This window comes from Ziziphus jujuba, chromosome 5 (assembly GCF_031755915.1).
Source record: "Ziziphus jujuba cultivar Dongzao chromosome 5, ASM3175591v1".
NCBI classification, from domain to species: Eukaryota; Viridiplantae; Streptophyta; class Magnoliopsida; order Rosales; family Rhamnaceae; genus Ziziphus; species Ziziphus jujuba.
Genome location: NC_083383.1, coordinates 9,763,478 through 9,787,709, shown reverse-complemented (window position 1 = coordinate 9,787,709; position 24,232 = coordinate 9,763,478). Strand labels below are relative to the sequence as shown.

Here is a 24,232-nt window from a genome sequence, read left to right as displayed (position 1 = left end):
TCAACCAACATCCAGCCTATCAGCTGGGTTCGATCCTCACCAGCAAAAAACAAAACAACAAGTATTGTATTATATCAAAAAATTACAGACAATAATATTTATATAAAATTATGAAAATCAGTGATAGCGAATCTATTACTCTTATTTTTTTTTTTTTTCCTTTTTCGGGAAATAACATCATTTGGGATTTATGCAAAATCTGAAGTTTCACGTATTTTGATGTGCTTACTTTGATGTTGAAGGACGGTCATTATAAACCAAGCAAGACAACTGTGGGGGAAACAAAAATGTTCAAAACAAATAATTCTTTAACGAAAATTGTATAATACACAGAGTCACATACTCCCTAGGGGTATACACACTGGCACACAGTCATAGTTTATCAATTTTATTTTGATAAAATAATTCTTTAACTAAAATTGCAGTATAGTACAATTCTTAATATAATACAGTCTAATATACTACAGTATAATTTATACAACATAATCCTGCATATCAAGCACATACAATGCTAAGCACGAATATATTCAAACCAAAAAAATTACCTTTTAATATCAGTTTTTGTGTTTTTCCCAAGACCCTTATCAAATCAGAGAATGTTCAGCTCCGAACAAACGAGATCAATGATGTTGGAAGTGAAAGAAGTGAATGAGAGCCTGTTCAATGTCACAGCTATAGCAAACCTATTTTTCAGGTTACAAAGTCCAATTGACCCTCCCATTCCAGAGAGTCCAAAGCCGACAAGGGAACCCTCCTTTGAAGTGCACCTCTCAAACCCAAGTCCATATTTTCCATCAGCCTTAACCAAATTTCCATATTGCCCCACACCCAAGAAAGCATCATGAATTCTAGGATTTCTAAATAAATTACCAGCATAATTACTTGAAGGGTTAGTCACTAAAATCTTGTCACATATGGACTCATTTCTATTGCTAGTGTTAGTGTCATGATCCTTACTACTATGATTTCCACTCTCAACATCTTCTTGGTTCTGTTTATAATCTTGTTGCTTTTTCGGTGAATTTTGGGAAGAAAGTGTAGGAATGTGGGGGTGGCTACCAAGTGGGGGTTTTGAGGAAGAAGAATGCAGAGGCGGAACCATACCTCCATCAACTAAGGCTGCATAGTAACGTGCAAGTGCACGGGCTGAGCAATGTCCATTGGCACCAGGTATGAGTGCACGACGGAAGTTGAGCATGTTAAACATAGAAGCAAGTGTTGTTGCGATATGGGGAATGTTGACAGGCTGTAAACTAGAGGGCAGATCAGGCTGATTGCCTAAGTTAGAGAACTTGCTCAGAGAATCTGTATCTAGCGTGAGGGTTGCAAGTCGAGATTCAACACCTGGAATGGAACCACAAAACGCAGCTTTATACTTACCATAATACTTTCAGCTAAAACCATATTGTATAATCAGTAAAATGTCAAATTCTTTATGGACAGTTTGATAACAAACAGCATAAAGTACATTATTCAATTTCATCAAGGAAATGGATACAGTCACACACAAATAGTGCCAGTGAAGAAACAAACTTCAACACACTTGCCTGGAGGAATTCCAATATATAGCTCCCCTTCAATTTGGAGGGGGTGAACGAATGCTTCTTCAAGAATCTCCTGAAATTTTTTCCCAGATGCATGCTGTTGAATCCAACGGGATAATTAGAACACTCCAAATAGCAGGGTTTATAACAAATGGGAGAAACAGACAAATTTGACCTCCAATTGCATTAGATTTGCTAAAGTTCATGCTTAATGCACTTCTATAAGCAATTCTAATAAGGCCATTTCCAGTAATGAAAACAAGGTAAGATTTACAGCTTGCATGCATCATGCAAAACATTGTTAAAAAAATTCAAAAAAAAAAAAAAATGGTTGCATAACGAAACAAAGATTATTTTTCTCAGTGATTCTTTTTTAAGAGCAGCCCATCTAGAGAGGTAGGTCCCATTTACCTTGATACTACTTCTTCAACAGTCACTCTGTTATGTATCTGCTAGCTGAATTACTTCCCTAAAGAAAGACCTTTGCCTCAAGGATTAACTAATTTTAAGCAGTCAAAAAAGATTGAATAGAATCTAATCTCACAAGCAGGCAACAGGAGCTTAAACCTCCCTACATCTATTATTGTGGACTGCAGGAAAGACAATGTCACTAATCCTTTTAAGGAACATAAGCCAAAAAAAAAATATATCTTGAAAGAAATTCTACAACCTTCAGCCTTAAGACAACAAATGACCAAAAAAAAAAAAAAAAAAAAAACCAACAACAACAACAACAAACAAACAAAGTGCAAAAACCAGCTTTCTCTGTTATGAAAAAAATAGAAATTTCGCTACAAAATGGCTTCTTTTCATCGTTTCTTATCCTATTGATTCCTTTCATTTTCACTACGAGATCCGATTAAGGAATAAGAGAGTTACGATAATATGATAGAAATTGTAAACATCAAGTAATTTTACTTCAATAATTCCACCACAAAGCCAGCCAAAAGATAGATAGTGATGCAATTGCAACTCGCCAGGTTCAGTCTCAGGTACAGACATTGCAATGCGATTCAAACATCCATCCCAGTCAGACAGTTGTAGTTGGTTTTCTTTAAGAAGGTCTGACATGGCATTAGGCAGACCAGACGTATGATTAAGCACATGATGGACCTAAAAAGGCGAAAGAAAAAAAGAGACAAAAATCACATAAATACGATATGCAAGTAACAGCTCTAGGGGATATTGGATCAAGTCACAAGACTTTAGAACAAAAAATTTGAACCTTTATGGCATCCTTCCCATTTGATCCAAATTCTGGCCATATATTTGCTACATTTTCATCAAACTTCATTTTTCTGCACAATAAACCACTTGAAATTAGTTTTATAATGAAATGTTAAATACCTGGATGCTGTTTATCAGTATGAAAGAATAATAGATATTATCAATTAACATTAAGAGTTGCCATGCAGTTTGCAAGTTATCTATTATAGAGTGTGTTATTAGTTAATTGTAAAAGAATGACAGACTCACCCCCAGTGGATTTTGAAATTTTTCTATAACATTTGTCTATATATTTTCAATAGATTGACAACCTCTTGGTTGTTTTCAATAGATTGACAACCTCTTGGTTTTTGGAATTTTGAGAATATGTAGACTTCTAGTGTTTTCAACTTTCATCTAGCTTATCTACTTACCATTTATCAAAGTAAAATACCACTCATATTCTTTTACAGTTTTCATAATTTAAAAAAAAAAATGCTGAAAATTATGAAGTCCAACAACTAAATCTACTCTTGGTTCACAAAGATAATTTGGTCACCCTGCCTATGTTTACATGCATAGATATTCACCAAAACATTTTTCATAGATAATACCATGCAACTTTGAATTTCAATTTAGCTTCAATATATGTTTCAGAGTCCCAAGACATGCTTTTCCGCTTGCTTTATTAATTGAAACTCCTACTTTGAAAAAGTGGTTGATTTTCAAGAGAATAATAACACCTCCATTTATGAAATGTTGTAGAAGAAGCACCACAAACACAAAATTCATGGCTGGATAAAATTTCTTAAATTAGAAAAAATAAAAAAGTATTAAAAAGAATAAGGATTGCATTAAAGAAAGCGAACCAACACTGGAAAATGAAATAAGTATCAAGTTGGAAACATCATACCACTTTCTAGATTAGGTAATTAGCTGCACTTGATATAACTTTGGAGACAGAAGGACCAACAAAAGGATTAGCCGAATTACTTCAGTAAAAATGTTGAGAATTCTACTATTCCATAATATATATAAAGAATTTTCAACAAAGTCATGATGAATTTAAAGAGATATAGGTTAATAAAATGATCAAGCATGATCTAAAAGTTTCACAAAATCTCGTAGAGTAAATTTGTGGGCAGAGAGTAATTAAAGAAAATTGAAATCCAAAAGAAAAATGCCCCAATAAACATTACAATCATCAAAGAACCACAAAAAGATTATAAAGAACATGGAAATGCACTACCAATTACGTACCCATTGTCAACCAGCCAATGCAACATTCCTGATGTGATACTCTTGGTTACAGAAAAAACTGGAAAAAGGGTATCAGGCTGAACTGGACGAGGATCAGTTTCACCAAGCACTCCAGCAGCAGTGTCAATAATAACCTCTCCATCTTTATAAGCGCATACCTTTTGAAATGATTTTTGACAATTTGATCAAAAAAACTAGTTTGAAATTAATTTGCATCAAATTAATTAATTAAATGCAACGAACCTGACAATAGATATACAAATGAGTTTAACGATTAGAAACCCCCCCCCCCCCCCCCAAAAAAAAAAAAAAAAAAAAAGGAAAATTTAATTGTGCAATATGATATGAAAATAAAGAATCAAACAATCAGCAGTCAAAGCAACTAAAGAGGGATTGAAGAAAATTAAAATTAAATAAATAAAAAGTTAAGGAGCACACCTGGATTCCAATTATATCATTTCGACGGTCTACAAGGAAGTTCCTCAGCTTGGCCTCCACATCAGAGTGGACAGGCGTATCATATATCCACCCATCATCGACCATTGCTACCTTCTCATCAAAGTTAGTTCAGTTTCAGCTCAATCAAACATATAACCCAGAAACAGTAAAGTTCAGTTTCAGCTCAATCAAACATATAACCCAGAAACAGTAAATAACAACTAAAAAAAAAAGAAATAAATTCTGAAAATTAATTTGATATTATTTATTTATTCATTTAGGCTTTTTTTCTTTTTAAAAGTGTAAATTATTTGTATGATACCTGTAATAATCTGTAGAGCCGGAGGGTCCCCCAAATGATCTCGATAGACTTTGGAGTTTAGAGTAAGGTGGTGCTTATAACAAACACCGAAGTAAAGAGGAAGAAGACAAAAATAAAGAAAGAAATATAAAACTGATTATCCCAGAAAGTTAAAGAGTTCGGATATGGCAGATGACTGACACTGGACACAGAAGGTCTGTGAAGTAAGAGCATTTTCTTTTTCTTTAACCACATTAAAAATAAAAATAAATAAAAAAGATCATCGTTCCATAAAAAAATAATAATAATAAAAAATAATAAAAAAAAACTTCTCTACTAAATGAAAAAAATAATACTGTAATTCTCTATTTTTAAAGAATTATCAGATATGTTAAATTTTAAAAAATGTATATATATATATATATATATTTTAAAAGTTCAATAAAATAAATTATTAAAATATTAAATTAATTAATAATTTTATATAACTTTTATATAAAATTATTTTGAAATTAATTATATATTTATACTATTTAAATTCGAATAATTTAAATTTTATTATTATATAAATAAAAATTTATATTTATCATTAATTATTTTTTAAAAAAATTATAAATTTATAAAGAAAAGTTTCATTTATACAATTTCAATTTTATCTTAATTATATTTTAATTTATATTTTTAAAAATTATAATTTAGATTTTATGTATTAAATTTTATTAAATAATTTTAATAGTTAAAAGGTTAGAGTTATATTTTTAATTTTTAATCTGTCTTTTTTTAAAAAATTAATTGATAAAAATAGAATTATTTTAATAAATTATAAAAAAAAGAAATTAATATAAATTTTCAAAACCATAATAAAATAAAAATATAATTAGGATAAATCACACAAGTCTAAATGTAATTTATCCTGATTTTTAACGTTTGGTGAAAGAGAATTTTTTTTTTTTTAATAAAATATGACTAAAAAGTTTAAATTCAATACTCTACATGAAATGACGAGTCTTTTCCGACAAAAAGGAAAAAGTTTACTGTGGCGTCGATGAGCATTCTCTCTGAAAAATTTATGCATTGTCCCACTCTCCGTTTTTTAATTTTAGCTTTTCTAATATAAACAATAGTTATTATGTTACATCAAAAAATTATAAACACTAATATTTATATAAAATTATGAAAAATCAGTGATTGTTATGATTTTAAATCAATAATATTTACATAAAATTATAAAAAATCAGTGGTTGTTGCAATTTTAGATCATCAACCTTTCCAGGATAAGGCTGAATCTATTACCATTTTTACCCCCTTTTCCTGGGATATATGAAAAATCTGAAGTAAACTTGTTTTCATGTGCTTAATTTAGTTTAATGTTGAAGGACAGTCACTATAAACCATACAAGACAACAAGGAGGAAACAAAAATGTTCAAGATAAATAATAAATAATTTTTACTAGCTGATTTTGGGACCTATTTTGAATTTACAAACAAGTATATACGTACACACACACACACACGCACAACTATATCAGTGAACAACTTTATTAAGACCAGTTGATGTATAACTCACATTCACAATTTAAAAATGATGAATTTCAGACATCAAGGTGGAGAAAAAGATATTATTCACTTTCTCTTATCAAAGCATATTAAAATATTTTTCAATTGTTATACATTCACATCTATTAAAAAATGATGAATTTCAATCATCATGGTGGAGAAAATATATTTTTTACTTTTTCTTTTCATAGTATATGAAAGTATTCTTTAAATGATATACCATTTATATCCATAACTGAAAAATTATAGATTTCACACATTGAGGTGGAAAAGGATACTTTTCACTTTCTCTTAGTAGGAAAAAAACAAAAAAAATGCAATAGAAGGGAAAATCTACTTTTTCTTTTTTCATTATCAAATAATCAGTGGTTATTTTGTAGAATTTTTTATTTTTTTTTCAGGTATCGTTTATTCCATTACGAGTACAGAATCTATTACTCTTTATATATATATATATATATATATATATATATATTTTTTTTTTTTTTCCTCTTTAGCCGAAAATAAAAATTATAGAATTTTATGGTGGACAGTCATAATAAACCAAAGAAATGATCTATTAATCCAATTATTTAGAAAGCAGTTCTGTCCGTCAGAAAATGTGCTATTCAAGCGATCTATTTGACAAAAAAAGAGGGAGAAAACAAGAAGGTTCAAATTAAGAAAATTTTTTAATGATTTCTGGACCTATTTTAAATTTGGAAACACTGTAAATTAATATACACGAGTACATACATATACACATTTACTCGCAACTAGATCTGATATGCCAGAATTTTGACAAAGAAACTTCTAAAAGACATTCTTCTAACCAACACTATTAACCCAGCTGAGAAAAACAGCTCCTGTATTTGCAATAAGAGTTCATCTATTTTGGTATACACTGATATCGTTCACTTTCTACTCTCCTGTATATGGTACAAAACCATTATATACAATACAAATTTATTCAATCTATTAATGTAGGGAATTTTTTTTTTTTATTATTATTATTTTTATTCACTCTTATCAATTAGTCAAAGGCTTTTCCAAATTTATTGCACATCAGAACCCATCTCCAAAATTGAAGAAATTACTCTGGTACCGGGATATTCAACTCTGAACATACCAAATGAATAATGCTGGCAGTCAAATCACCAAACGACATTTTGTTCAAGGTCACAGAAATAGCAAACCTATTTTGTATATCACAAAATCCAGCCGATCCACCCAGTCCAGCATGCCCAAATCCAATAAGGGAACCCTCTTTTGAAATGTACCTTATAAAACCTAGTCCAAATTTCCCATCTGGCTGAGCTAAATTCCCATATCCACCCACACCCAAGAAAGCATCATGAATTCTAGAGTTTCTAAATATCTTACCAACATAATTACTTGAAGGGTTAGTGTCATGATCATCGATCTTTGTGAAACTATCACTGCTGGTGTTACCACTACTATGATTTCCACCCTCAACATCTCCTACATCTTGTTTATGATCTTGTTGCTTTTTGGGTGAATTTTGGAAAGAAAATGTAGGGATGTGGGTGTGGCTGCCAAGTAGGGGTTTTGAGGAAGAAGAATGTGGAGGTGGAACCACACCTCCATCAACTAAGGCTGCATAGTAACGTGCAAGTGCACGAGCTGAGCAATGCCCATTAGAAGATGGCATGATAGCACGACGAATGTTGAGCATGTTGAATGTAGCAGCAATTTTTGGAGCAATTTGAGGAATGTTGGCTAGCTGTAAGCTAGAGGGCAGATTGGGCTGATTGCCCAACTTTGAAAACTTCATCATAGAATCTGTATCTACGGCAATGGTTGCAAGTCGAGATTCAACACCTAGAGTGGAACCATAGAACCCAATTTCACAATTAACAATTGATACTTTCTGCTAAAACAATATTGTATAATAAGGGAAACATCAAGTTCTATATAGATAATTTGATAGCAACCATCATAAAACACATGATTCAATTTCAGCAATGAAATATGGATGCGCATGTCACACACAAATATTCCCGGTGACACAAGAAAATTTAACGCACTTGCCTGAAGGAATTCCAATATATAGCTCCCCTTCAATTTGGAGCGGGTGTATGAATGCTTCTTCAAGAATCTCCTGAAACTTTTTCCCAGATGCATGCTGTTGAATCCAAATGGATCATTAGAACACTCGAAATAGCAGGGTTTGTAACAAAGGGGAAGTGGCAAACCTATTAAGGTAGCTTAGTGTGCTGACAATTACAATAGATTTGCTAAGGTTCACACTTGATGGACTTCTATAAGTAACTCTAATAAGGCCATTTATTGTAACGAAAACAAGGTATGATTTACAGGTTGCATGCATAATCAAAACATAGGGAACAAAATAAAAAATAAAAATAAAATAAAATTAAACGTTGTGTAACCAACCAAAGATTATCTTTCAATCTCAAATGACTATTTCCAGGGAGCAGCCTATGTAGTTGTCCAAGACAGGCTCCATTTACCTAGGTCTTGCTTCTTCCATGATCAATGTTATATATCTGCTAGCTAGATTACTTTCCTAAAGAACGAACTTTGCCTTAGTTGGCCTTAAGAGTTAACTAATTATGTATATAAGAAGCAAAACAAGATTGGATGGAATCTAATCTCACAAGCAGGCAATGGGAGCTCAAACCTCCCTTCATCTATTATCATCAACGGCAGGCAAGACAGTGGGTGTCATCACATCTTTTAGGAACTACGTTCCTAAACTTTCAAGGAAAGGGAGGCAGAAAAAATAAAAAATAAAAAAATAAAAAGAATTCAAAAACATATCTTGACAGAAATACTATAACCTTCAGCCTTGAGACAACAAAGGGAAAACTAAATAACCAAAAGTGCCCAAACCGGCTTCCTTTCTTTTGGCAAAATGGAAATTTAGCTATGAAAGGGTTCCTTTTGTTGTTTCTTACCTGTTGAGTCCTTTCATTTTCACTATGAGATCCAGTTAAGGGAATGAGAGAGTTACAATAATTAATTGACGTTGATCCTAAACACACCAAGTAATTTTACCTCAATAATTCCACCACACAGCCAGCCAAAAGATTGACCGTGATACAATTGCGACTCGCCAGGTTCAGTCTCAGGTACTAACTTTGCAATATAATTCAAACATCCATCCCAGTCAGACAGTAGTTCTTGGTTTTCTTTAAAAACATCTGACATGGCATTATGCAGACCCGATGTATGATTAAGCACATGATGGACCTAAATGGCAGGGCAAAAAAGACAAAAAATCCATACTTAATAACTCTAGGGGATATTGGAGTAAGTCAAAAGGTCTTTGGAACAAAAAATTTGAACCTTTATGAGATCCTTCCCATTCGAACCAAATTCTGGCCATATATTTGCAACATTTTCATCAAACTTCAATTTTCTGCACGATAAACTATTCAAATTAAATATATAATGAAATGTTAAAGACTTGGATACTATTTATCAACATGAAAACATAAGAGATATAATCCGTTAAAACTTAGAGTGGCCATGCAGTTTGAAAGTTTTCTATTATTGACTTGAGTGTGTTATTAGTTCATTGTAAAAGAAATTTGACACAGTTCCCAAATATTTTCCAATAGATCGACTATCTTTTGGTTTTTGAAACTTTTGAAAATATTTAGACTATTAGTGTTTTCAAGTTTCCTCGTCTAGTTTATCTACTTAGCATTTATCAAAGTAAAACACAACAAATATTCATATACAGTTTTCATAATTAAAATAATTGTTGAAATTTAAGAAGTCCAACAACTAAATCTATTCTTGGTTTACCAAGATAATTTCGTGGCTCTGCCTACATGTACATGCATGCATATGGTAACATTTTTCACTAGCATCAGAATGTGTTTCAGAGTCCCAAGACATGCTTTTCTGCTTACTTTTATTGAAACTCCTACTTCTAAGAAGTGATTGATTTCAAAAAAGAATAATAAAACCTCCATTTATGAAATCTTGTAGAAGATGCATCGTTGACACAAATTTGTGGTCAGACAAAAAAAACATGACAGTTTCTTAAATAAGCAAAAAAGAATAAGGATTGCATTAGAAGAAAACGAAACCAACACAGATAAATTGAGAATTCTACTATTCCATAACATATAAAATTTAAGTCATGAATTTAAATAGATATAGGTTAATAAAATGATCAGACACGATAAAAAGTATCACAAAAACACACAGGGTAAATTTGTGGCCAAAGAGTAATCCATGAAAATTGAAATTCGAAAGAAAAACGCCCCATTGAACATTATGCTCATCACAGCACCAAAAAAAGATCAGAAAAAACATGGAAATACACTACCAGTTACGCACCCATTGTCAACCAACCAATGCAACATTCCTGCTGTGACACCCTTGGTTACAGAAAAAACTGGAAAAAGGGTATCAGGCTGAACGGGACGAGGATCATTTTCACCGAGCACTCCAGCAGCAGTGTCAATAATAACCTCTCCATCTTTATAAGCGCATACCTTTAAATTGATTTGCACAATTTCATCAAAAACTATTTATCAAATATAGAGAGAGAGAGAAAATTAAAGGAAAAAAAAAAAAAAACCATAATTGCACAATATTATTGAAAATAATAACACAGATTTGAAGTGGAATTAGGGAATCAACAATCAGCAGTCAAAGCGAATACAGAGAGTGATTGAAGAAAAATAAAACTAAATAAAGAAATAAAAAGCAAAAAATGGTTATAAAGAAGCACACCTGGATTCCAAGTATGTCATTTTGAAGGTCAACGAGGAGGTGGCTCAGCTTGGCCTCCACATGAGAATGCAAAGGTGTATCATAGATCCACCCATTATCAACCATTGCTACCTTCTCATCAAACTTAGTTCAGTTTCAGGATAGTTCAGTTTCAGCTCAATCAAACATATAACCCACAAAAAAGTGTTCTAAAAATAAAAAGAATCTAAATTTTATAAAATTAATTTGATATTTTATAAATTTCTTATTAGGTTTTTGTTTTTAAAGTGTAAATTAATTGTATAAATACCTGCAATAATCGGAAGAGCCGGATAGTCCCCTGAATTATCCCGACAGACTTCGGAGTAAGATCGTGTTTTGGTGGTTACTAGTATAACAAACACTGAAGAAACAAAGAGGGATAGGATAAAAAATATAAAAGGAATAGTAAAACTGATTATGAGAATTTTCCATAAACGTTTTTCTATATGGAGCAGCGTAGCGCAGATGACTGACAGTGACATTCACACTAGTCGGTGACATAATTTTTGGGAAATTTTCATTTAGATTTTTAGAGTCCCCGATTTTATTAATTATATTTCAACCCATATTTAAAAAAAAAAAAAAAAAAAAAAAACCATTCTTTACTTTCTATCTATTAATTGTGACATTTTTCTTTTCAATATTGAAGGTGTGAAATTTGAAATCGCATCATTATTTAAGAAAACGATTGATATGATTTAACTATTTTTTTATTTTTTATTATTTAATTTTAACAGTTAAAATTTAAAATTATATTTTTATAATATTATTAATAACAAAATACCAAAAAAAATTTTGACCTTTTACCGTTAAAATTAAAGGTAAAATTGATATATGAGCTTGTTAATAATAAACAAACAGTGTAGAAACAGATTAAGATGAAGGAGATAAAATATAAAAGTAACCAAAACTGATTATTAAGAAGTTAGCGTTTCCACCACCGAGGCTGGTGGAAGAAAGCTACTTGGCCTTAACATCTACGGGTTCTCAAATCTTAACTAGCTCCAACACAGAATTACAACCCGATGACTATGATACTATATAGGTATCTTTCATTTTTCAAAGAAAAAAAAAAAAAAAAAAAAGTTAGCGTTTCCACACAGTCGTTGACTACAGGAGGCATCTTCCATTTTTAAAAGGAAAAAAAATATAAAAATTAAAAATTAAAAAATTAAAAATTAAAAAAAAAAAAAAAAACCAAGAAGTTAGGGTTTCCACACAGTCGTTGACTGACACTGGACAGTGAAGAATTTTATTAAAAAAAAATAAAAATAAAAATCTAAAATTCAAATTTCTCCATTTTAAGGTCATCGGTGAAGTGTGAAGTAGATAGTCGCTTTTTAGCCCTTTTGCTCTACATCTGTTTTTCCAGCATTTACAAAAGGCCATGTTAGGCTTGGTCACTCCGTTACTGCTTTAGCTAATGGAAGAAACCCAATCTCTGCCTAGCGGTACCAAGTTGTGTCTGTGTTTGCTTGGAGTGATGGTGGTACAAACTGATAATACTTCTCTCAAGCTTTCTTAAAAAAACACTACAGAGGCAGTAGCCACCATGGGAATTCTCATATAGGAAACAGCCCTCGCATGCCAAATCCTTTTCGCTCTACACCAAGCGGGGTCAACAAAGGTCGGAAACGAGCTACGAACCAACAAACCGAGCAAAGCGAAAACGTTGTCGCCGGTTTCATCATCGTGCAGCGTATTGACGGGAGTCACGGTGATATTGTTCATGGTGACGATGCGAAACTATTTGGGTTACATCTTTACAAACGACAGAGCAATTGTGGCATTGCCAATTAAGAAGAGGGTATTTTGGTAATACTTTTGAAACAGATACTCTATATATACAATGAGTAGACAAAAATGTTTAAAATAATTTTTCTCAGTTGATTTTTAAACCAAATTCGAATCTGGAAAATTTTATACATCATATGAGTATACATAGAGGCACATATACTTGGCAACTAAATTTGATATCCAAGAAATTTCTAACACATTCTACGACCAAAGTTGGGACATATTTGAAATGAATATATTTTACTAGTACATATAGATATTCCTGTATAAGCTATGATACAAAAGAAATTATTACAATATAAATATATTCGATCCATAAATCAAAGGCAACTTTCCTTTTTCCATTATCAATTTATCAAAGGTCTACCTAAACTTAATTGTGCATCAGAACCCATCTCTTTAAGTCTCAAATATTCCTCTGGAACTGGAATATTCAACTCGGAACAAACCAAATGAATGACACTGGCGGTAACAGCACCCAATGACATTTTGTTCAAGGTCACAGAAATAGCAAACCTATTTTCTATATCACAAAATCCAGTTGATCCACCCATTCCAGAGTGTCCAAATCCAATAATAGAACCCTCCTTCGAAAAGTAATTCCTAAAACCTAATCCAAATCTCCCATCTGGCAATGCTAAATTCCCACATTCACCCACACCCATAAAAGCATCATGAATTCTAGGGTTACTAAACATCTTACCACCACAATTACTTAGGGTGTTATCACTTATGATAGAGTCATTTCTACTATTGCTAGTGCTAGCATCGTCAACAAGCCTACTTAAACTATCGGTGCTTATGTCTCTACTATGATTACCAATTTCAACATCTTTACCATGATTTTGATTTTGATCGTAGCGTTTGTTTTTAAACTTTGAGACAGCAACTACTTCTTTATTTTTGCTACATTTTTGCTTTTTGGGTGGTTTTTCGGATGAAAATTTAGGGATGTGAGGGTGGCTACCAAGCAGAGGTTTTGAGGAAGAGGGATGCGGAGGTGGAACCACACCGCCATCAACTAGGGCTGCATAATAACGTGCAAGTGCACGAGCCGAGCAATGTCCGTTAGCGGCAGGTATGATAGCACGACGAGTGTTAAGCATGTTGAAGATAGCAGGTAGTGTTGTTACAACTTGAGAAATGTTGCCTGACTGGAAGGTAGAGGGCAGGTCAGTCCGACTGCTCAGCTCAGAGAGCTTGCTCAGATCATCTATGTCCAATGTGAGGGCTGCAAGTCGAGATTCTACCCCTGGAAAGAAACAACAAAACCCAACTTTATTGTTAACAGCTGAACTATACATGCTATGATTAGAGAAATGATCATTGTGTAAAGCAAAAAATTCAACACACTTGCCTGGTGGAATTCCAATGTATAGCTCGCCTTCAATTTGGAGGGGGTGAATCAATGCTTCTTCAAGAATCTCCTGAAACTTTTTCCCAGATGCATGCTGTTGAATCCAAAGAGATAATTACAACACTTGAAATATGAGACCAATCGAAGTTTAAGACATGGTCATGATAGTTTGACATAAATCCGACTTATACTAATATACCATGCAATTTTACCTCAATAATTCCACCACAGAGCCAGCCAAAAGATAGATAGTGATACAACTGGACCTGTCCAGGTTCAGTCTCGGGTACTGACATTGCAATGTTATTCAGACATTCATCCCAGTCAGACAGCAGAAGTGGGTTTTCTTTAACAACATCTGCCATGGCATTGTGCAGACCAGATGTATGGTTAAGCACATGATGGACCTAATAAGGAGAAAAGAAAGATGATAAATCATAGAAATACTATATATAATTAACAACTTTAGAGAATATAGGAGTAAATAATCAGGTCTGTAGAACAGAAAACTAAACCTTTATAAGATCCTTTCCATTTGATCCGAATTCGGGCCATATATTTGCAATATTTTCGTCGAGCTTCAACTTTCTGCAGAATAAAGTATTCAAAATTTTGATATCAATAAAATTTAAACATTCAGATACCATTTATTGGTATGAAAGCACAAAAGATAGTTTCGATAAACATTAAGAGTGCCATCCACTTCGAAAGCTTTCTATTATTGGGATATTTTATTAATTAATTGTAAGATAATGTCAAAAGACTTACCCCCATTGGATTTGAATATTTTTTAAAAAATTTTAAAACAAAAGAAATTACAACATTTTCTTGAAAACACTAAAAAGGTGTCTAAAAGAATAAAGATTACATTGTTTGTTTTTTTTTTTTTTTGGGGGGGAATAAAAAATTAAAAACCATAATGGGTATTAAAATCTTCACTAAAGAAGTACTAGTGTTGAGAATTCTTCCATTGCATGAATTTAGCATCTTCACAACATATGCCAAAGGTGATGATTTTAAAGGGATTTATTCTGGGTTGATGAAATGATCAGATATCCTAAAGTTTCACAAACAGAATTTATTGTCAGATCAATTTGAGAATATTGAAAATCTCAGTCATGGTACCCCTAAAATGCCCTAGAAACAGGTAGAACATAAGCGTCTGGGAGATCAATATCCAAGAGAAAAATGCTCCCGTGACCTTCAAATCATAGTACCACAAGAAGATTTTGAAAACACAGAAATACACTATTATACGCACCCATTGTCAACCAGCCAATGCAGCATTCCTGCCGTGACACCCTTTGTTACAGAGAAAACTGGAAATAGGCTATCTGGCTGAACTGGACGGGGATCATATTTACCAAGCACTCCAGCAGCAGTGTCAATAATAACCTTTCCATCTTTGTAGGCGCATACCTTTAAAAGATTTTGAGATTTTGATCAAAACTACCATTGAGAGATAGAGACAAACAATAGAAAACAATCATTTTACTAGTCCAATGAAGTAAAATCCCTTTCCTTCGCAAGCATTTGGAATAAACAAATTTAAAACCAACAAAGTTGAAAATAGATACCTACTGGTCTGAAAACGTAATTGTACTAGTTTTATGAACTGACTAAAGTTGTAATGTTTACAGAAACAACCGCTCGTGTTGATTTTATCACATTATTTTTTTTACCTGTTATGTTTGGCCCCCCTATTCTGAGATTCAGATAATGGCATGTTTGGATAGACATAAAGTTAGTAGGAATTTAATTCTCCTAGGAAAGTGATAACTTTCTTTTGTTTGGATATTTATTGTAAAGTGAAAAAGTATGGATCCAGGGAATTAGATTCCCACCAATGTAGGAAAATATGTGAGAAAATTGTTCCCACATATATAGGTGTCATTTTGAGAATTCCAGAGAAAATAGTTTTGAAGTTTTTTTAAAATACATATTTACCCTTAATTTATTATACAACGTTAAATTTAATTACTTATAAATCCCAATTTTTCTATTACTTACCAAACAAACCAAGAGAAAAATTAATTTTCAGGAAACTAAATCCGAAGAAACTAAATCCCGAGAATCATTTTCCCTCTCAACTTTGACACTTCCCAAACAGGGCCTAAGGAAATTCTAATCTTCTTACTATACTAGCTTTTCACAGCCTCCCAATGTAATATGTAAACATTGCTCATCTTACTATACTAGCTTTTCACAGCCTCCCAGTGTAATATATAAACATGGTTCATGCAAAAGTAAAACTGTCCTTTCCACCCACCTCAGGATCTATCTATAAAATTAAAATCCAAAGAACTTAAAAAGACTAATTTCTTTTCTTCTTATCCAGAAATTATTCATTCAGGAGAAAGGGAACAGGTAGATTGTTAAATTAACATATATCATATATCTACTTCTTGATATAATCCTACAAATTCATCCATAAAAAGTTGGAATAAATAGAAGGCTTCCCATTAATTGAATATATGAGAAAATATACAAAAAATGATGAGGTTAGCCATTACCCTCATTACGTGTTTTTTTTTTTTTCTTTTTCCAACTAAATTAGATACACTTGTTAACTTAATAATGGAAAATAACCAAATGATAAGGAAAATATTTCATGAGATTACAATCTAAAAACCATCAGAATAACTATGAATGAAGTATAACTAATTTCAACCTATTGAGTAAAATAGAGAATCAACAGTCAAAGCAAATACAATGTTCATTAAAATAGAACTAAGAGCTGTAAAGTTGGCACATGCAAGAGAATAAAATCAGGTAAAAACTATTTGCTATGTCCTTCACAAACAGAAAGAAAATATCTTCATAAAGGTGCACACCTGGATTCCAAGTATTTTGTTGTTATTCCCTAGCTCAACTAGAAGTTTCCTCAGCTTGGCCTCCACCTCAGAGAGGACAGGTGTGTCATATATCCACTGATCATTAACCATTGGTCCCTTATTAATGCTCCTGATAAGTTATTTCAGTTCAATCAGATAAAAAAATAAAAAAAATAAAAAATAAAAAAATAAAAACAGAAACATAATAACAAAATTTAGAAAGACGAGGATTAGGAGACGCTCACCCCTGCAGAACAGATTCGGCAAATGGTCTCATGATATCAAGATATACTATGCGAACATTCATTGTCGAAGAAAGCCCTACATCCATGTAACAACAAATTGGTAAGGCAAAATCGTTTAAAATTCATATGAAATAGAAAACCAAAATATACCTCTAAGAAGATTAAGGACCCGTGTAAAAATCACAATATCACCAGGAAATGCATCAACCTGAAAAAAGAAGTAATTACTACATAAACTACGGATGAAAATAGTCAATTAATATATTAGAGGAAAATTAATGGATAGGAGGAGAGTATGCATGAACTTACAGGATTAAAGCGTTTAACCTCTTTTTGGGTGAATTTCATCTTCTCTTGTATAATCTTCAAGTTTTTGTTTCGATTCTCAGCCAAAGCTTTCATTGTTTCCTTAAAAGCAACCACAGATTAAGTAATAAGAACAAACCAGAAGAATACAGACCTCAACAGGTTGGGAAAGAAAATAATCAGACAAATCAGAAGTGAAGAATTATCACAAAAGGTCAACAGTATACTCACCAAAGCCTCCTTTGCAGATGTTGAATTACGAAAGAATACAGTTGTTACATCCATTGCCTGCTCTGGCATGTCCAGGCGCAGCTTAAGTCCCATTTCTGCGAAAGCAGACAAAAGAGCTACATGGTCCCCCTGTGAAGGAAGAAAAAAGGTATCACAGATATTTCATAATTTGAGGCAATCTTAAACGAAAAAGGTTAGCAGTGAAGTGGAACTGGTTATGCAATTTCAACCATGGAAGTCTCACTTTAGATGAACGAAAAGGATTAAAGGACATGTAGTTTTTCAAAGGTTTATGCACCTCAACTATCTATTATTATCTGACTGGGTAAATATAAGTATGGAACTTTCATTTTAGATAAATCAGACAAGAATCAGAAATAAGAATGAAAAATTCCCAAAAGATTCAGCACATCACTAGTTGACTCTATAATCAATGATACAAGTCAAAAAAAAAAAAATCTTTCCAGCTATAAATACAATGCTTTCAACTACTTTATTGTGCACGTTTAAACTCATCTATTATTGTAGTAGATGATAAACCTAGTTCTATTCTTTCTGAAAAGGAAATAAAAAGAAACAAAGTACATAGTATTATCCAATAAAGAGTATGCAATGATAAAAACTACAGCATTATCATTTAATGCCTCAGAAACCAACCTTAGAAAATCAAAACAAAGGTGAACAGTAAATAAATTCTTTCATCAAATCGAACCATCTAGGGGAAAAAAAAAAAATTTAAAAAAAAAAATTGTTAGAGCCTATCTATACAAAACCATGAGAATAGTTTTTACAGACCTCAGCAGATGCCAGAAACATCTTTGCTAGAGCCTGTTTCATAGACCTCGACAGTCCTTTTGTAAGCCCAAAATCAAGTAAAATTGGACGATGCGGAGGTTCCTTGCTCACTAGAAAATTTCCTGCATCACAGAACCCGAGATACCAGTTTTGAAAGTGGAACTTTGTATCTTAAAACCATTCTATAACCCAATTAAAATGAAAACATGCAACCCCACAAATGCTTTGCCTGTTTGAAACACAACTTCCAGTGGAAGGGAATAAAAAAGAGAAAGAGGGGGGGTGGAGAGAAAGAGAGAATACCAGGATGAGGATCACCATTGAAGAAACCATCAATATAGATTTGGTGAGCATATGCACGTGTAATTTCTTCAATAATCTTTTGTTTGTCAATCGCAAAAGCTTCCAGTGATTCAGAGTCATTCAACCGAATGCCATCCATATACTCTAAAATGAGGACTTTTTCTGTTGACTGTAATTGATGTAACATCTTTGAGTAAATTACATGAGCAAGCATATACAGCATCATCTATTCCTTAAAAACAAGATAAAATAGAACCTAAGCATCAATCAGGTAAATTACTAGAATAGATTTACCAAAATATCGCAATTATAGGAGGCCCTCTCTAACACTTGATATCTATCAAGAACGTCAGATATGATAAGAAAAGACTCAGATATTTCAATTCAAGGGGGCACCTTAAGAGCTAGGGAAAGGAATAGAATAGCTGAAGCCAAAAGTTGAGTACATTCAATAGATATTGCTGAGCAGATTTCTTTCCAATGGCAGAATATCGGTAAAGTTGACAGTAAAGTGGCTGAACTTCACATGAGAACATGTCAAATTTTAAAAAGATTATATTATGAATGTAGACTTTAATAAGTGTCAGTATAAAGTCGCCAGTACCAGAGCCACTGTAACATTAATACCACCACCAGAGCCAGCTTAAATTTCAATATGAGGTTGCTCTTGTAAAATCAGCAAAATTTTTGGTTTCTTTCACTTGCTCTTTTTTTTTAATCATACCCACACGCACACATATGTATCTTTTGCTAAGTGATTTCCCACTCCATTTCAAAGTAATTTCATATTCTGCTATCTAAATCCTCTTATCCAAATGACTTATAAGACCTCTCTGTTTTACTAAATAGTCTTCTAAGGTTGAGATGGATTAGTCTCTTGAGAAAAATATAAACAATTAGAAATACATAACCCTAGATTTAATAACACTGTTCTAAGTTCTAACTCATATGCCATTCTGCTTGGATTTCTATGACATAAGAAAGATGAGGCAGGTAGTACCTGAATAACATCTGGAATCAAAACATCCACTCGATTTGTATTCACGTTACCATCATCTTTCGTCTTGCAGCCAAGGTTTTTAGACACTGTTCTAGTATTTTCTACAGAAACAAAGAAAAGGGTAAATCGATAAGACATTGTAAAATTGTGTGCATTATCTTGTAAATTTAGTAACAAGATGAAAACCAAAACCTGAACAGAAATAATAAAAAATTTCACTAATAAGACAAGATCTAGGAGTATGCTAACATGAAACCAATTGTAATTGTATTGTACAGTCAGTCCATTTGGAATGAGCATAAACTTTGAAGGCATCCATCAATCAAAATGTTCATTGGAACTTTTACAGTCAAACAATAAACCATGTACACATTTACTTATATGCAAATATACGAGTATACAGCCATCACAACACAGGACATATCTACATAAATGCACACAAGCATACATACATGTACATTTATATATTATAAAAAGTGAATTTTTGGTACCATAAATTTGACAATCTGAAGCAAATTTAGAAATGATCTTATTATCACACATTTTTAAAACAGTTGACAAACATTTTTCCCTTGTAATCGCAAGGAACTACTGATAGTGTTTTCAGTGACTAAATCATCAGGACTGAGCATACCAGCTTCATGATTGAAGTCAAGTTCTTTAGGAGCTTCTTTGCACCATTCATCTATCATTGGATTAAAATTATACTGAGGCTCTGCCCAAGCTATCCAGTCGACAATTGACTTTGCATTCTTCAAATCCTGTAAAAAGATAGCATGCCAAAGTCGAATAGCAATCTCAAATTACTTTTCCATCCCAACAAGTATAGAGCCAGAGCATGCAAACCTCCAATATGACTGCCTTGATGCCCTCGTGTTGGACTTTAACTACTACCTCCTGGCCATTAAGCAGAGTTGCTCGATGTACTTGTGCTATCTACATAGAAAGAAGCTAGTTTAGAATGCATTTATTTGTAGTATGCTGAGGAGGACTGGTGTAGAAACCCAAGGAATTGTGAGGTATTCAAGCCTCACTTCTGTAGTTCATTGGAAGGAAAGAAAAATACAAAGAAAACATCTTGACAAGTCTGGAAAATTCAAGCTAAAAACTCAAAATGACCTCAGATCAATCTTTTAACACACTCTCCACATGAATGTTGGGTGCTGACTTCACCAGAGGTAACGACACAATGCTAATACTTGGAAAGCACTCAAGGAAACAAAATAAAAAGCTAGACTCTACTGGGCTAGCAAATTTGCTGGGCCATCATTTAGAAGCAAAAGAAAATAAGCTAAATAAACTTGGCCTTGGTCTGCATCAAGGACGTAACAAATCAACAATGCCATAAACACAAGTGCCAATATATTTTTTGCTCTGCTGGACAAAGTTTGAAAACTTACTGATGCAGTTGCAAGAGGAATTTTCACAAAATCTGAGAACATATCAGTCATTGGCTTGCCCAACTCTTTCTCTATATTCCGACAAACCTATCCAAAAAAGAATATTCCAGTTAAGCAATTAAGTACATGTAAGTTCTTTTCATGCCAAGAATATTCCAATCCTTTTATGAATGTAGAGGTTGGACAAATCAGATACTACAAGAAAAATTACATTGCTGTTACTATTTCATATTGATTTTTAAATATTTGAAACCGGAAAAGATAACCTCTTGCAAAGGACGAGGAGGAAGAGAATCCTGCAACTGCCTGAGAAGGTCTATATAAGCCTGAGGAAGCACATCAGCGCGTGTTGACAGGTATTGCCCAAGCTTTACCCACAAACCTTCCAACTCTACAATCAAGTTGAGAACACGTTTAGCATTGCGCTCGTGTGCCCTCTCCCATAAAGCAGCTCTTTTTGATTTGCTGGTCCATTTCTCTCTTTGTTGTATAGCCTTCAGTTAAAAAGGAAATATGAAAATACTATTTACAAGTAAGAAGCAAATCTAATTAAAAAATGAGAAGCAATAAGTATCTATTTACCTTGTAATCTAGGTATATTATTATAGCCACTGCGAATACTTTCATGCGTCTTCTGCAGATGTTTCCCCAGGCCATCAGAGAAGACTAGTAACAAAATTGACCCTTGAGTAGAATAACTTAGCAGATGTTCACTGTAAAAGGAAAAAGAGATAGACTTTCAATACAATTATTAGAAAAATTGGTCCAAAAAATATCAGCACGAACATTATCAGTTATAAATGAGAACTAGAAAACCAAAATGAAGTGAATGACTTCCAAAAAAGAAAAAAGGAAAAATAATATCAGAAAATACATATTATACATATTATCCCCGCCATATAATCACCTACATACACATCAATCGAATAAAATCCAAAAAAAAAAAAAAAAGGGAAAAAATAATAATAAGAGCAACTGCATTATAGCTACATGATGCATTCTCTGAAATATCAAGGATTACTGGTAATAATCAATTAGCATAACAATCTTTTTTTTTTTTTTTTTCCAAATTCAATTGCACTCGAATTCAAAACAATCAAATTATAATACATAGCAGGGAAACTAAAATATTAAATCAAAATAAGTTGCTCAAGGAGGACCTACAGAATTTCAACAAAATTTGGCATCAAATTAACCAAAAACAATAAATAGTTTCAACCGACATATCCGAAAAAGAAAATACATTCTCAGAATGATGAGTTCATTCGAAAATTCCGATTCAAAAGATAAATAACGGAATTAATAATAATGAACCTGTAGTGCTCCGAATGATCCAAAAAACCGGATGGTGCCGAAGGTTCCCGACAGTTGCAGATTGAAACGAAGGTTGAAATGAAAAAGAAAGCGTTAAAGCTCCGAAAGTGAAAATAAGTAAAATTTGGATTACAAAGAAAGCAACGAATAAATACGAAACGAATTTTCGACACGGTTGGATTCCGATATCGTTTTCCTTCCTCAATGGCTGAACAATATTTTTTTATTTTTTTGGGGCTCTTTTTCCGGTCAAAAAAAAAAAAACAAAAGAAAAAAAAAAACATTTTTTTGCTCCTCGACCGGTCCCATCAGAGAAAGATACGCCATCAAAAATTAGATTGACAGATTGACGAAGACTTACGCGTCAACTATCTACCACAGGGCAAGATTACTGTTTTGTTTCCCCACAACAAAACCCTAAAAAAAGCCAAAAAAATAAATAAATAATCGAACAAAAAGTATCAGAAATTTTTTTTTTTTTTTATCTTTTCGCAAATTGTAGAGTAGAAATTACAGCCGTTGGATTGGAAAATGAGAGGAATCTAGCCGTTAAAAGTATTCTCAGGGCGTGACTCAAAACGAGCGGCTATACTCTTCCAATTATTTCAACACCGGAATTGTCAAAAAATATATATATATATATGGGAACTGGGTCTGAGATTTCTTTGATCGTTGGTGGTTGCGTTTGAATTTTTGAACAATTTTGGTTTCCAGTTGAAAAATTAAATATTTTGGTCATAATTTATAAATAAGTACTATGTCGACCGTTTATTTCCCCAAAAAAATTTTTTTTTTTTTTTATTTATGTGACCCTTGGAATCAACTACACCTTTGGTTCTCCCAAAAAAAAAAAAAAAAAAGAAGGAAAAAAGAACTACACGTTTGATTCTCTGGAAAATGTATCATATTTCTTTTGGCTCTTCTAATTATACTCCTAGTAATTATCTATGTAAATTTATGAAAATTGATGGTCTCTTAATCAATTTTTTTTTAATTTTTAAATTAGGAATATTGAATTACAATATATATATATATATCTATATTTTTTTTGGTAAAAGAATTACAATTACAATATATTTTATGTTTAGGAATTTGGTAAACAAATAACTGGTAGGTAAAGCCTAAAGGAAGAGAGCAATAATTTAATGAAGAAATTATAAAGGAAAGGAAGGGGAAAGTGTTCGGAAATGCCTTTTTTTCTTTTTTCTGTTTTTTTTTTTTTGGTAAAGAAGTGTTATAAGAAATGCATGGTGGTTAAGAAAGCGCGTAATTGATTCAAACAATATGTGGTTGATATTGACTCAAAAGTCATTCTACAAACCAACAATGAGTAGACACAGAAAAAGTCTTGAAATTTCTTGATTGAGGATATGTGAACCTAATTTGTTCAACCAAAATGGGTTTGATAATAACACTATAAAAATAATTTTACAATACTACAATTCAACATGAAACTCTTCTATAGTTTTTGAATTGTACTGTTTATCAGGCTCCTTATAGTGATTGGGAAGGTCTAACAGAATACATATATATATATATATATATATATATTTAAAATATATGCCTATACAAATAATTAAATAGATTTATTTATTTACTATTAAATGGAT

General features: G+C 32.4%; 3 protein-coding genes across 6 annotated transcripts; all 3 read right to left on the bottom strand.

The window, feature by feature from the left end:
• Nucleotides 1-367: 367 nt before the first annotated feature.
• LOC107420690 (uncharacterized) lies at nt 368-4,993 on the bottom strand. Its single transcript, XM_016029713.3, has 7 exons — nt 4,771-4,993; nt 4,449-4,559; nt 4,011-4,168; nt 2,770-2,842; nt 2,463-2,657; nt 1,548-1,641; nt 368-1,344 (listed from the first exon to the last, which is right to left on the bottom strand). The coding sequence occupies exons 2-7, from the start codon at nt 4,551-4,553 to the stop codon at nt 590-592; spliced, it is 1,380 nt and encodes a 459-aa protein (XP_015885199.1). The 5' UTR covers nt 4,554-4,559; nt 4,771-4,993; the 3' UTR covers nt 368-589.
• Nucleotides 4,994-7,134: 2,141 nt separating this feature from the next.
• LOC107420657 (uncharacterized) lies at nt 7,135-11,562 on the bottom strand. The gene is made up of 7 exons (XM_048475227.2): nt 11,309-11,562; nt 11,020-11,142; nt 10,621-10,778; nt 9,616-9,688; nt 9,325-9,519; nt 8,338-8,431; nt 7,135-8,127 (listed from the first exon to the last, which is right to left on the bottom strand). The coding sequence occupies exons 2-7, from the start codon at nt 11,122-11,124 to the stop codon at nt 7,379-7,381; spliced, it is 1,374 nt and encodes a 457-aa protein (XP_048331184.1). The 5' UTR covers nt 11,125-11,142; nt 11,309-11,562; the 3' UTR covers nt 7,135-7,378.
• A 1,432-nt stretch (nt 11,563-12,994) lies between these two features.
• Nucleotides 12,995-23,426, bottom strand: LOC107420689 (uncharacterized). Of its 4 annotated transcripts, XM_016029710.4 has the most exons (20): nt 23,137-23,426; nt 22,984-23,039; nt 21,891-22,021; nt 21,575-21,802; nt 21,309-21,395; nt 20,755-20,844; nt 20,543-20,669; nt 19,909-20,009; nt 18,909-19,077; nt 18,606-18,727; nt 17,811-17,939; nt 17,583-17,681; nt 17,424-17,481; nt 17,274-17,349; nt 17,029-17,158; nt 15,456-15,613; nt 14,710-14,782; nt 14,407-14,601; nt 14,195-14,288; nt 12,995-14,089 (listed from the first exon to the last, which is right to left on the bottom strand). In XM_016029710.4, the coding sequence occupies exons 3-20, from the start codon at nt 21,963-21,965 to the stop codon at nt 13,185-13,187; spliced, it is 2,916 nt and encodes a 971-aa protein (XP_015885196.1). In that variant the 5' UTR covers nt 21,966-22,021; nt 22,984-23,039; nt 23,137-23,426; the 3' UTR covers nt 12,995-13,184. The 4 variants fall into 4 exon arrangements, with proteins under 4 accessions (XP_015885196.1, XP_060673011.1, XP_015885194.1 ...); XM_060817028.1 differs by having other exon boundaries at nt 22,984-23,426; XM_016029708.4 differs by lacking the exons at nt 22,984-23,039; nt 23,137-23,426 and adding an exon at nt 22,623-22,955.
• Nucleotides 23,427-24,232: the final 806 nt, after the last annotated feature.